Source organism: Scardinius erythrophthalmus (genome assembly GCF_964197995.2).
Source record: "Scardinius erythrophthalmus genome assembly, chromosome: 14".
In the NCBI taxonomy this organism is placed as follows: Eukaryota; Metazoa; Chordata; class Actinopteri; order Cypriniformes; family Leuciscidae; genus Scardinius; species Scardinius erythrophthalmus.
In genome coordinates this window covers 13,049,196-13,063,102 of record NC_138234.1, presented here as the reverse complement: position 1 = coordinate 13,063,102, position 13,907 = coordinate 13,049,196, and the positions used below count along the sequence as shown (strand labels likewise).

General features: G+C 38.7%; 1 protein-coding gene across 1 annotated transcript; it reads right to left on the bottom strand.

Annotated features, from left to right (window-relative positions):
- Positions 1-10,362: 10,362 nt before the first annotated feature.
- On the bottom strand, positions 10,363-13,507 carry LOC308701678 (uncharacterized protein). Its single transcript, XM_081384064.1, has 6 exons — positions 13,359-13,507; positions 12,610-12,924; positions 12,090-12,404; positions 10,979-11,275; positions 10,746-10,886; positions 10,363-10,658 (listed from the first exon to the last, which is right to left on the bottom strand). Exons 1-6 carry the CDS (start codon positions 13,408-13,410, stop codon positions 10,642-10,644), a joined length of 1,137 nt encoding a protein of 378 aa, XP_081240190.1. The 5' UTR covers positions 13,411-13,507; the 3' UTR covers positions 10,363-10,641.
- Between the last annotated feature and the right edge of the window lie 400 nt (positions 13,508-13,907).

Below are 13,907 nucleotides of genomic sequence, written 5' to 3'. Positions count from 1 at the left end.
TGGTTCTCAGGTTTAGTCCCTAAAAACGTATTTTTTGTCAAAAACGGGCACTTTTTGTGACTTTCACACAGTGCAATTGGCATGACCAGGTTTTCACATGTCACCCAGTTTAATTCTACATAGGCTGGTTTAGGTTTATTTTTAAATATCCCTAAAATGAATGCATACAGGTTCAAACCTTTAAGCCAAAAAACATTTTGGACCGGATTTTGGTTACCCTCATTATTCCATCTATTTTGGCTTATTCTGTATTTTGCGCCCACTGGAGCAGACCTACATCCCTTGCTATTTATCCTAACATCTATATTCATAATTATATATTATATTCTCTAAACTAGTTTTTCCCAGCCATGAGTTCTTGACTACAGGGACAACCTGTTTTGTCAAACAATCCCATTCATCTACTCGTGATATTTGCAGAATTGGACTATTCCATATTCTATACACATGTCAGGTTAGTGATGTCAGAAAGATTATAGCTTAACATGCGTCTGGTTATATCCTTTAAGGATATTCCATCTTAACCTCATTTTATTATTAACAACCTTATTTCTGTAAAGAGCTGGCCCCTTTGTAGCACAAATAATATGAACCAGTTGGTCACTCTGCTCAGTGAGTTAGGTTTAGGAATTGATCTGGTCACTTTGACTCTTTCTATCGATTTTCCTATCCCAAGGTAATCAGATGTTGTCGTTAAATATACTTTGAACGGCCACAGTTCACTTTCCTTTTCTGAGCCAAATTCAAACAGACATTTACATCGATAGTCTGGCGTTATAATTTATTTGCTTTTGGTTTACTGTGGAGTGGGTAAAACTGTTTTTTAATGGCAGGCTAGCAGATGCCGTTGACTCACGCTTGCCTAGCACCGGCGAACTATGCAACTGGAAGGACTGAAAATGTTGAAAACTGTCTCCACTGATAAATAACACCCAGGCTAACTTGGAAATGAGGTCCGATGTCCAAAATCCTGAACTACCCCTTTAACATCACCTTTCTACATTCAGGGCAATTAGTTTAATGGCCTGATATTTCGTTTTTAGATTCTGAACATGCAGGCCCATCTGCTGACAGTATTTCGCAACATACGTTGTTGAAGGATGATTCTGTTTGTCATGCAGTTCCTGCAGCAAGTTCCTCTCGCTTTTCTTGATAACCGCACGTATCCGAATGTATTGGTCAATTGGTCAATGGCTGCAGGCGTTTTCTGAACAGTGTGGCTTGACTGATGCAATTCTCTGATGCAATATTCAGTTTCACAATCTTATTATTCTCACTTATGCTTCTCCATAATTCAGCTTGCACCAATGGATTACTTTTAGCGTTATAGAAATTATTCTGTTCCCATCTGTCCAGGTTTTCTACAATACCCAGATACCCATTCGCTATCAGTCACCAACACACAGTCTACATGGTTATTATTTTTCATGTGCAACATCGCCTTTTCCACTGCTGTAACCTCAGCTTCCTGTGCACTAGTAATTTCTTTTCAGGTCGACTGTTGTCATCCATCTGATTTTACTACTATGATCTTTTTCAACCATTTCTCCAATTAAGGTCACATCTTTTAAAGACATTAAATTGGAGCTATCTATTATGCAACCTATTCCTTCCCAGATATATCTATCTCTGGTCACTGGTTTCATTTCATTACTGAAACCATAAACACGATATTTACCTTCCAGTTTTAGGTCCGTTATAGACTTCCGTTACACTAGTTACATTTGCAACGTTATCTAACATAAATTTTATTCCCTTATATTGGACATATAAATCTTACTCTTCGTCTTGCTGTACTATGTCAGAGTCTATTCTGTTTTCGGTTCTGCTTTTTTGTTTCGTTTATTCTTGTAGGCTTGTTTCTGCTCTTCAGTCAGTTTTGCCCATTTATTAGGTTCTATATATAGTTCCTTTTTAGTCTTCTTAGCTGGCCTAACCTGAGGTTTGAACTTTTGATATAAATTTTTAGGATATTCACTCCTAGCTGTCCTACCCTCATTTCTATCCTTTGATTTACTTTTAGATTTCTGATAGACAGTTTTTCGTTTGATTCTATCCCCCTCTAATTGGTTTATCTTTGTTTTGGACTGAGCTTTCTCTGGTCCTAATTCGTCTCACAGTTTCCCTGTCATATACCCCTTTTCCACCAAAAAAGAACTGGTTCGGAACTGGTGCTGGTTCAAAGTTGGTTCAACTTGCGAACCTTCTCAGAACCTGTTTGTTTTTCCACTGACTAGAGAGCCCAGCGAACGACATCGTTATATCACTGTGTACGTTGCCATAGGCTACGTCTTAGCTTTCCTAGAAACGCTTGCACCAAATTCAAGCATAACAATTACAATGGCGGACTACATCGTCTTTCTGCAAATGTTTCTCCTGGCTTTGCGATCCTACATTGGGGTTAGAAGAAGACGTTTAGAACACATTTGTGCTGATCGCCTGGAATACTATAGACGGAGGTTACGTTCGAGAAGAAGTTCGACAATAACCCCGCCCCAGCCCCCGACGTAAGCATGACGTGGTAAAAGAACAGTTCTAGTCCAGCAAAGAGTTGGTGCCGCTTTGGAGCCAATTTTCCTGGCCGAGAACTGGTTCTTTGGCTGTCGAAACACAAAGAACTGGTTTGCGAGTAGGCACCGGCTCCGAACTGGCACCAGCACTGCCTTGGTGGAAAAGGGGTTATATAGGGCTGCGAATTTAGACATTTAGGACCAGTCGGTTTCTATGGCTAGCCTTTTTAGTCTAGCTAACACTTTTCCATCTGTCCACCCTTGGGTGGCTTTCTCTGAAAGGTATGGCCAAAAGCCTCTGGTTTTTACTATTTCTATCTTTTTCCTGAACTCAGTTTCCTTATTTATACCTATCCCTTGGGAGTGGTGTGCATTAAGGATTTCTAGTCTCATGGATATTCCTGTTTGATATTTTATCATTTGTTCTACCAGGCTAGTTGAGGCACCTAGGGTTTTCCCCAGATCATCAACCATTTTTGCCTTAAGCATATTGTTATCTTTTGCCCCTTGGAATTTCATATTCTGTAGGAGCTGGATGGCAGTGATACTGTCTCCCTTAGCCTGTCTAGCTGGACCTCGCCTAGGTTTAGAGACTACTTCTTCTTCTTCTGATTCAGATTCTGTTTGCGTCCTTCTCCTACCCTGCCTGAATATATCAGCTAGGATGAACAAATCTGAACAAATTTGTGGTTTAACTGACAAGGGCTTTTTAGGGCGCCTGCTTTCCTCCTCTTTATCAGAGTCTGAGCTGTCTGAGCTGGAGGGAGAATCAGAAGGTTCTCCTCCCCTTTCTACTTCTCGTCTATACTCTTCCCTTGCTAGGTCTTCCTCACTAAAAGGGGAAGTTGATGCTTCCTTTTTTCTTTTAGGTGAAGCAGCTTTCTACAGTTTTCTTGGAACTTTAACCTGGGGGGGTGGGCTTGCTATGCGTGGCCTCCCATAGTTTCCACACGTCTCTGATCGTTGGTTCATATTTATCTTTTGTATAGTCTTCTTATAAAATATAACACAGTGCTTTTTGTATGCGATCTAGCTGTTCTGCTAACATGTAATATTTTGCTTTTTTGCTGGTTCCCGGCATATCCAGGATCTCATCAGCGGTAAGTCCACAAACAAGCTGCATTATTTTCTGCCCTGGTCCCCTGAGTGCTGCTGAATGTGAATTCAGTGGACTAAACACATGACCAGGGTAGGTTAGAAATGTTCTACCTCCCAGGGTATTATTTTCTCTTTTATGCGAGCTGCATTTATGTTCATTGGACTGACTTCTGGATTTTTTTGTATTAACCCTACTTCTGCAAGGTATTTCCTCATCTTCGGTATCTTCTGAGCCTGAACTATGATTAGGCTCTTTATTTATCTGCACTCTGGGTTTATTATCGTTTAACTTTCTCCCTGTTGAAGCTTGGTACGGTTTAAACCCTGTCTCTCTCATTTTCCATGATTCTCTCTCTAGTTAAGGGACTGAATCCAGCCATGAGATTGCTTTGTTTGGGAATAGCTCCCAGGTAGTGGGGTGCGATTAAATATTCCTCGCCAGGATAGCCATAGTCGCACCCTGTTGCTCCCTGATAGGTCTGATCTGATGGCGTGGGTGATACGGCCGTGACTAAAGTGTCTGGGTATGGAATACCGTTTCTATCTACCACTCTGTTAGTTCCTCTAATAAGCGGCACAGTGACATTGTTGTCACCCATTTCTACTGTAACCTTATCGCCTGGTCTTTTTGCGGCAACTCCCCTGACCAGCGGTCCTAATCCATCCGAATTGGATGTATATATAGTACTGTCAACGATTAGGAATTCTCTTTCTTCGAATCTTCCTGCTTCGTTTAGTAGCCTATTTAGTTGATCTTGTGGGAGGAGAGTGATATTAGTTATTTTATCCATGACTGTGCATCGATCTGCTCCTACCTGGGAACAATTTAAAATAGTCCATGTAATGGAGTATTTAAGGTAATCATCTCTGGGTTTTGAGGGTTTGTTTAGGTACTCTGCGGTCCTTCAGCGCATCCTCAAGAATGATTACCTTTAGCATGCTTAACCCTAAATCAAACTATTCTCAGGCATCCCTGAGACAGCTTTAGGGTTAGAAGGGAAGTAACTACCCAAGTTATCTTCTTCCATGCACTTTTGGAGACAGTGGTGAGCATTCGAATGGTACTGGGGTATTGATTTTGATAGTTATTGTTTACTAGGATTCTGTGTTATGAGGTTGAAGGATGAACCCAATAGCAGACAGTTTGCAGGACACACAAGGTTTATTATATACAAAAACAGGGAAAACAAAACCCACGAGGGGGCAAAACAAGACAGGATTGACTGTAAAAGACTAACAAGACTAGACTAAGACTTAGACAGATAACTAAATATTAACTAACAGCTAAGACAGGAACAAATGCTTCTTTCTAGACAAGACTTTCAACAGGTACTCACGGTAGGTTTCACATTGATTAACAATGAACCGGCACAGGACAGCAAACACAAGGGGATTAAATAGGGAGAAACTAAAGAGGGAAACAGGTGACACAGGTGAAGCAATAATGACAAAACGAGGATAACAAGGGGGGCGGGGCAAGGAACGAGACAACGCAAGCACATGGCCCAGCAAAAGGCCATGTGTTTGCACATAAAACACGGGTCTGTCATGATTCTGCCTCAAGACTAAAGAAAATCAAGGACACGAGTGCAGAATCATGACATTCTACTTATTAAATTAATAATAATAATCCCGGATGAGCCTTCATGTGGTGAGATCTGGTATTTATCTTATCTCCTGAAGAACCCCTAGTTTGCTGTCAGGTCAGAATAGGATTAAATCCTCACTAGCTTGTTTAGCCTATACCAGTAAATCTAGGTGTGTCTCTACACCTTCGTGAAACAATAACAATCATTGACAACTAGGCCTATTGATCAAATTCATGCTTAACCTCCAGCAGAATCTTTCCTGGATCCTTCGATGTCCTTGGTCTTGCAAGATATACTATAATGCTCTTTCTATTACTTATAGAACTGTCTTTGTAAGCTGAAGTAAAACTGAACAGTATTTGTCTTTATAAAATAAAAATGTATTGGAAAAAAAGATAACCATACTGGTTACACAATGATTAATATTTGTAGCAAAATATCAAAAGGTTACAGCTTATAATACTTCAGCTTATCCAATCTCAACAGGACAGTCCTGTATAAGTGGAAAATTACACAGGCTATTTACCTTGTAAGCAGTTCAAGCAATAGATGTAAAAAATAACTTGTCCTCATCTGAGCTATTCAAGTTAAGATAATACAGCAGAGTAAATAGAGCAAAAAGAATTTCAGTTAAAGCTGCAGTCCGTAGTTTTTCCTCTTTGTCACCATCTCTGTTTGAAATCTGCAATTGCAGTTATTTGCGGAATTATCAACTTTACGTGGGTTGTACAACCCCAAATTAGAAAAAGTTGGGACACTGTACAAATTGTGAGTAAAAAAGGAATGGAATAATTTACAAATCTCATAAACTTATATTTTATTCACAATAGAATATAGATAACATATCAAATGTTGAAAGTGAGACATTTTGAAATGTCATGCCAAATATTGGCTCATTTTGGATTTCATGAGAGCTACACATTCCAAAAAAGTTGGGACAGGTAGCAATAAGAGGCCGAAAAAGTTAAATGTACATATAAGGAACAGCTGGAGGACCAATTTGCAACTTATTTGGTCAATTGGCAACATGATTGGGTATAAAAAGAGCCTCTCAGAGTGGCAGTGTCTCTCAGAAGTCAAGATGGGCAGAGGATCACCAATTCCCCCAATGCTGCGGCGAAAAATAGTGAAGCAATATCAGAAAGGAGTTTCTCAGAGAAAAATTGCAAAGAGTTTGAAGTTATCATCATCTACAGTGCATAATATCATCCAAAGATTCAGAGAATCTGGAACAATCTCTGTGCGTAAGGGTCAAGGCCGGAAAACCTACTGGATGCCCGTGATCTTCGGGCCCTTAGACGGCACTGCATCACATTCAGGAATGCTACTGTAATGGAAATCACAACGTGGGCTCAGGAATACTTTCAGAAAACATTGTCGGTGAACACAATCCACCGTGCCATTCGCCGTTGCCAGCTAAAACTCTATAGGTCAAAAAAGAAGCCATATCTAAACAGGATCTAGAAGCGCAGGCTCATTAAAAATGGACTGTGGCAAAGTGGAAAACTGTTCTGTGGTCAGTTCTTTTCGGAAAACTGGGACACCATGTCATCCAGACTAAAGAGGACAAGGACAACCCAAGTTGTTATCAGCGCTCAGTTCAGAAGCCTGCATCTCTGAAGGTATGGGGTTGCATGAGTGCGTGTGGCATTGGCAGCTTACACATCTGGAAATGCACCATCAGTGCTGAAAGGTATATCCAAGTTCTAGAACAACATATGCTCCCATCCAGATGTCATCTCTTTCAGGGAAGACCTTGCATTTTCCAATATGACAATGCCAGACCATATACTGCATCAATTACAATATCATGGCTGCATAGAAGAAGGATCCGGGTACTGAAATGGCCAGCCTGCAGTCCAGATCTTTCACCCATAGAAAACATTTGGTGCATCATAAAGAGGAAGATGCAACAAAGAAGACCTAAGACAGTTGAGCAACTAGAAGCCTGTATTAGAAAAGAATGGGACAACATTCCTATTCCTAAACTTGAGCAACTTGTCTCCTCAGTCCCCAGACGTTTGCAGACTGTTATAAAAAGAAGAGGGGATGCCACACAGTGGTAAACATGGCCTTGTCCCAACTTTTTTGAGATGTGTTGATGCCATGAAATTTAAAACAACTTATGTTTCCCTTAAAATTATACATTTCTCAGTTTAAACATTTGATATGTCATCTATGTTGTATTTTGAATAAAATATTGAAATTTGAAACTTCCATATCATTGCATTCTGTTTTTATTCACAATTTGTACAGTGTCCCAACTTTTTGCACGAAACAGCACGGATGAATCCAATGTTTTGAGGAGAGTGTGCGGCTGTCAATCACCGCGCCGGTGTGGATACGGGCATTCAGAATCACAGATTATACTTTTTGGAAGTATGACCAATATTAGAATTTTCAACGGAAAATGACGTCTGAACAAGTAAGTAACATCCACTTTTGTTCTGATCAACTAAGGGGAAAAAAAGCATTGCAGTAAATCATGCTGATTAAATCCATCGATCGCTTATCATCTCTTTTCAAACCGTGCAAATCATAGAAGCAGTGGCGTAGCGGACGGGCCCGCAGGGTGTTGGTGGTGTTTCTTTTATTCTTTTCTTTTTTTTGTGAAAAGTTCTTAATAAATAAATACGAAATAATTACATACTATTAAATTCCACAGTACTAATTCACGATTTTGAATGAAAAGGTGAATCCCCCATCTAATTATGCGGTGAGGGGCCCCGCCTCCACTCTTGCGGGTGGGCCAACGCAGTTTGCGCTACGCCACTGCATAGAAGAGCAGTTATTTTGTACAAACAAATAACATTCATAGTGCTATGAAATAAACGGTGTATGAACGGAATCCCTGTTATGCATAAACGTGTTATAATATAACATAATATAAACATCTTACAACAGGAAAATGTTCACTTTACCGATCTGATTCAGATCCAATACTTGACAACGGAGGAGGCGGGTTTGATTTTCTTGGAGTAGAGGTGAATTGCTCCCTCTCATAGCTAGCACAAAATAATTCATATTTACCATAATAGCAAAACGAGAAAGGCACAACAAAGGAAACAACGTAACTGTGTAAATTAAGCGAACAAGTGCGCTACTCTTACATAATTGAACTGTCTTACCTGTCTAGCATAAAGCCGTCTCTGCGTCCGTTTTGAACCCCTTTAAAACACGGAGTTCACGCCATCTTTCAAAAGCCCTGCCGATGTTTATCCTTGTTTTTGCATTTGCCTTTGCAGTCTCTTTTTTTCTCTAGCCACTCCAAAGTCCGAAGTCTTTTGGGTTTTACAACTGGTGAATCTCCAGTTGTCACTGGTGATTGTCATTTGAAACATTCTGGATCCGCTGTAAGTTTAATTATTTCAAGTGCAGTGAGAAAAGGCTATAGGCTAAATCTACACCTCGAACATCCTCACACGCAATATAGCCTACTAGCCGGGACTCCTTCTTTATGTGGACAGATGTGACGTAATGACGCAAAGACATGCTCGAATTTCCCGCGGAAATCCACCAGTACCACTGGAATTAAAATCATTATTAAAAGTTAACCGATTTGAATCGAGCTAAGGCAAGCAGATAGTTTTGAACACTGGCTGGTTATGTTTTTTTTATTATTATTATTATTTTGGATAATTTTTAACATAAAAAAGTTACGGACTGCAGCTTTAATAAACTGAACTGGAAGAGAGCTAATTTCTCCCCAGGGATGCACACGACATCAAAATCAAAAATGCAACAACTAAAAATCAAGAAGCAGTCATATTTATACGGAACTGGGTTACATTGTTCCTATGCAATTTCTTGTTTTGTTTTGTTTTCCCAGAGGAACTAAATCATGTGACATCAACCTTCTATTGCCTCAGTCAAGGAGGCTTCCGGTTTCCCATATCGGGGCATTCTTCGTCCTTTCCGTCTTGTGCGCTTCGGGCCTCTGTGTAAGTGTGTGCGTGTATATGTATCTAGAAGTGTATTTGTAGGTTCATAATATCTTTCAAAATTCAAATAATTCCCAACACTAGTGTTACATAATCCCGCTCTTATTCATGCAAATGTTTTTAAACCATTGATGCGCAACAAGACAAAAAAGAGCTTGATGCCTGTGAATGTCCTGACTGTGACACACAGAAAGACTCGCGCTGATATCGTGCGAGCGCACAAGACAGCCCAGAATAGAGTTCTCTTTCGCGCTTGAACGAACAATAACACACACAATTATGCCAAAATGTCTTTTTGTTGAGTATCTTCATAACATAAGAGCAGTCTTATGATGAATGTGAAGAAGAGTTGTGACTCGTGAGAGAATGAGGCGCGTGTGAGATCCGCGTCTCTGTCAGCAGCGGCTGGCCTTAAAGGGACAGTACACAATAGCCACTAATTATCTCTGTCGTTAAAGTTAATCAAAGAACAAAGGGAACAGAGAAAAACACTCACTGCTCTTGACTAAAGAACTTTTGTAACTTTAATAAGGATTAGTCTATATATAATTTATAATTAATGCAGCGCAGACTGTTTGATAACTTCATTACTTTACTCTTATAGCATTTATATATTAAGTTTTTGTTCCATATAAAAATCAGAGTTTAGACCTGAATTCAAAATTGATCTCACAGTAAAATCACAGTTTTATCATTTACACACGAGAATAGTGTATAGTTAAGAAACATTTTCTTCATCGGTTCACTGAAAACCCCATGATAGTGATGCTTAAAATGTCAGAAAACACTCAGATTGATCTGAAACACGACTGACCTGTGATATTTTCAAATGAATTCTGGCCCCGTATGAAAACTAAGAGCAGAAGAGTGAGATGTTGCATGAGTGTTGGATTAGATATCCGTTTCTGTTGTGCCTTGTGTTAAAAGAGTCCTTATGGGAAAACTCATTATATTAATGTACATTTTTCAGTACATTAATAAATAAAATACTGTTTTAGCTGTATAAATGATGGTTTTCTCCAGAAAATCTTGCAGAGGTACAAATATAATTAATAAAAATACTGTTTTAGAGAAGAATAAGCTTAATAGTAACATAATAATTTATAAATAACGTTTTATTAATGTAAAGCTTTTTGTGGTGCACTGCTGAACTTGTTAAAATATGTATAACGATTGTATTCCTCCAGGAGACGCGGCTCGACATAATAAATGTAATACAATACGGAGAGACTTGAAAACTTTATTGATAAAGGCAAGAAAAATACATATGACAAATGGAGAGCGGTAGTAGTAAAGTGAGATCCGTGTGTCTCTATTCATTTGTTTTACATGTCTGAGCGAAATATAAACAATAAAGCCCTTCAAATTGTTTTTAAAAATATCAAGACACTGACAATGCAAAGGGAGAGCACAAGCTTGAGTAATAAACTACATTTCTAAGGACAAAAACACTAGAAAAACAAGAAATACATTTGAAGAACATCTGATGTTCAGCGTGCTGCTTTAGATTTCAACACTTCCTGAAAAAGATGAACATATAAAGCCATAAATCAAACAAATATTTATGCAAAAACAGTTTGTGAGAAATTACATCATCAGATAGGTACCTTTAAAAATATGTGCTTGATCTTGTTCAGCTCTTCTGGATCTGATCTCATAAACCAGAACAATGACAGTAGCCACGCCCACCAGAGCAGAGAGGACCAATCGGATCACAGCTTCTGTAGTACCACAACAGTGGACGGAGTCTGAGGAATAAAAACATCAAACTGAGATCAGATCAGTCAATAAACGCTAATATCAGCGCTGACTTCAACTAAGATCATCAGTGCTGTGGTACCTGCACATGTGTGACAGAGTGTGTTGATGTCCAGATGTGTGGTCTGGTTGCTGATGGGATTGTTCAGCACACAGCTGTAGGTGTTTTTATCCTGATATTCCACCTCCAGAGGTAGAGAGAGACTGATGCTGAGATCACACACACTGATGCTGGACAATACACTGATTCCTTTGTACCAAGAGAGAGTCACATTACGCACATTCAACACTGATGAACACAGCAGTGAACAATTTGACGACGATGATGATGATGATGATGAACAAGTGTGACTAAATATGACTGGAACAGGCAGACGAGCTGGAAAACATGAGAGAATAAGGAGAAATCTGAACAAATACAAAGTTCTGTTATGAAACTCTAGATGGCACAGTCTGATTGGTCCTTAATTAAATCCACATGATTCTCTATAGGGCACAGATGATTGGTTCCTGCTGTATCTGCTCAAACTTCAAATACTTGGTCATCATTTACTTTAGCAGTGCGGCGCTCTTTCAGAAACCCGTCACCTTCCCCAGCTCCACCTGTATAGATCTGCTGCAGGTAACTCATGTACGCTATATACAGCAGCAGCATGTCTTGCTCACAGCACACGACACGTGTGTGTTTGCTCTGCAGCAGCAGAAATAACCAAATCTAATCAACAATCTTATTTTCGGTTCAATGTGTTGAGTGAGTGTTTATACGGTCTGTCATCTCAAACTATAAAATAAGAAAACATATGACTGGTGCTGAGCCAAAGACGGATGCGCTCTACACTTGTCAAATCACAGTGTTTTCAACCACATAATGTTTCTTTTAGGTTTCAGACATTTAAATACACATAGGTACAAGAAAAAACATTAAGTCGTTTTTACAAGAAAAAAACGGTAGTTTGTAAAATACACTGATGTTGATGGAAGCGGCAATAATGATAATTTCAGTTTGACAACATGTTTTATTCACATTCTAATGTGAATAAAATTTACATGTGAAAAGGTTAATAAATGAGAATATATTTGAAGGAAAGGACATCCCAGATCCGGCCCACATACACGTGGATTCAACATATACCAGATGTGGGCCGGATCTGGGCTTACACTATGTTGCTGTCTGGAAAATGATTTCTACTCACCATACACAGATACATTGAATGTTTTTGATGATGATGATGATGATGATGATGATGATGATGATGATGATGATGGTAATGATTTTGCTCTTATTTGAAGTTTATAGATTCCAGCCTGTTCAGTCGTGATGTTTGTGATGGTCAGAGATCCAGTTTGATTGTCCAGCTTCAGTCTGTCTCTGAATCTCCCATCAGTGAAAGCTAGCGTTTCTGTCTCAGACTCCCACACTATGTCATTTTCACGTAGGCCTATTTCAGTAAGCCCAGGGTTTAAAGTGACTGAATCTCCCTCCGACACTGACACTGACTTCATCTTATCTGCATCACCAAACACACGGAGAACAAACAGGAACAGGGTTTGTCACAGATTAACTTTTAAATAACTTTATAATTGTTTGAGAAAGTAAATAGTTTGCAATTTAAAATGAATAATACCATAAAACAACAGAATAGAGTAAAATGGTGTGTGGATATTATATGGAGTGATTAAAAAATAAAAAGGTGAAACAAATATTTAACTCACAGCTGATAGTGAGAATGAAAATTAATTTCATTTGTCGGTTGGTATTTACTTCATAATCTCCACCATGTTCAGTTCTGATGTTTGTGATGATCAGAGATGCAGTTTGATTGTCCACCTTCAGTCTGTCTCTGAATCTCCCATCAGCAACATCATCATATACAGTGATGCTGTCATTATTTACATTTATTTCAGCTAGTAAATATTTTCTAAACCACCACTGAATTTGATTTCCATCCTTCATTACATTAATGCTTAGAGTGACCGAATCTCCCTCCATCCCTGACATTGGTAAAACTCCTATACCACCAAACACACCTGAAGAACAGAGAGAGAGTTAGTCACAGATTAAAGATTTAAATAACTTGATTTCGGTTTGATGAAGCTTCACTAAAATACTTTAATTCTTTGAATCTTAAGTGAATAACATTCTGCAGCAGTATAAACAGAAAAAATGCTGAATGAAATGTGTAATACTTAAAACAATTTTACATGGACCAGAAACTAAATAAAAAGACACGTTTACTTAGATAAGAGTAATGTCACACTTAAACGAATGCTGTCGGGTATTGAGCTTCATATTTAACATATCCCTAAAAAATTAGTTTAGACCTGAATCAAAACTTTAAAAATCAATAACTTATACTTGAGAATAACAGTCAATGTTAATCATCTCTAATTTCACCAATAATGTATTACATATAGTACTAAAACAGAAGCAACTGAAGCCTTAAAAATCATTTCAAACTCACCATCCAGACGCCACAAACAGAACAAAACTACTTTGAGAAACATTTTCTTCATCAGTTCACTGAAAACCCTAGTGATCCTTAAAATGTCTGATAACACTCCGACTGATCAGAAACACGACTGAACTGTGATATTTATCTGGTTGAATCTTATCTCAACAGGTTTCAACCTCCGTGACAGATTCCTTTATCAGAGGAAGTCATGAAAATAAAGCTGTTGCTGATCTTATATTTTCAAATGAATTCTGGCCCTGTATTAGTTGAGTGAAACGTTGCATGAGTGTTGTGAGGGTCAATCCTATTTGACAGCACTTTATTTCAGTGTAAAGATGTTTTGTGTGGAGTAGAAGATTAAAAGGTTCATATTAGCAGCAGAGATGATGGACAAACGCTTCACAAACTAGTTGACACACAGACGACACACATCAAGACCACATTTCTGTACAGATAAAACAAAGAGGAAACCCATTGCAGGGTTTAATTAGGTTTGAGTTTGTGTTTGAGATCTCAGGCTTTTGATTGCAGACTTTGTTTTCTTGGTGAATCTGAGCA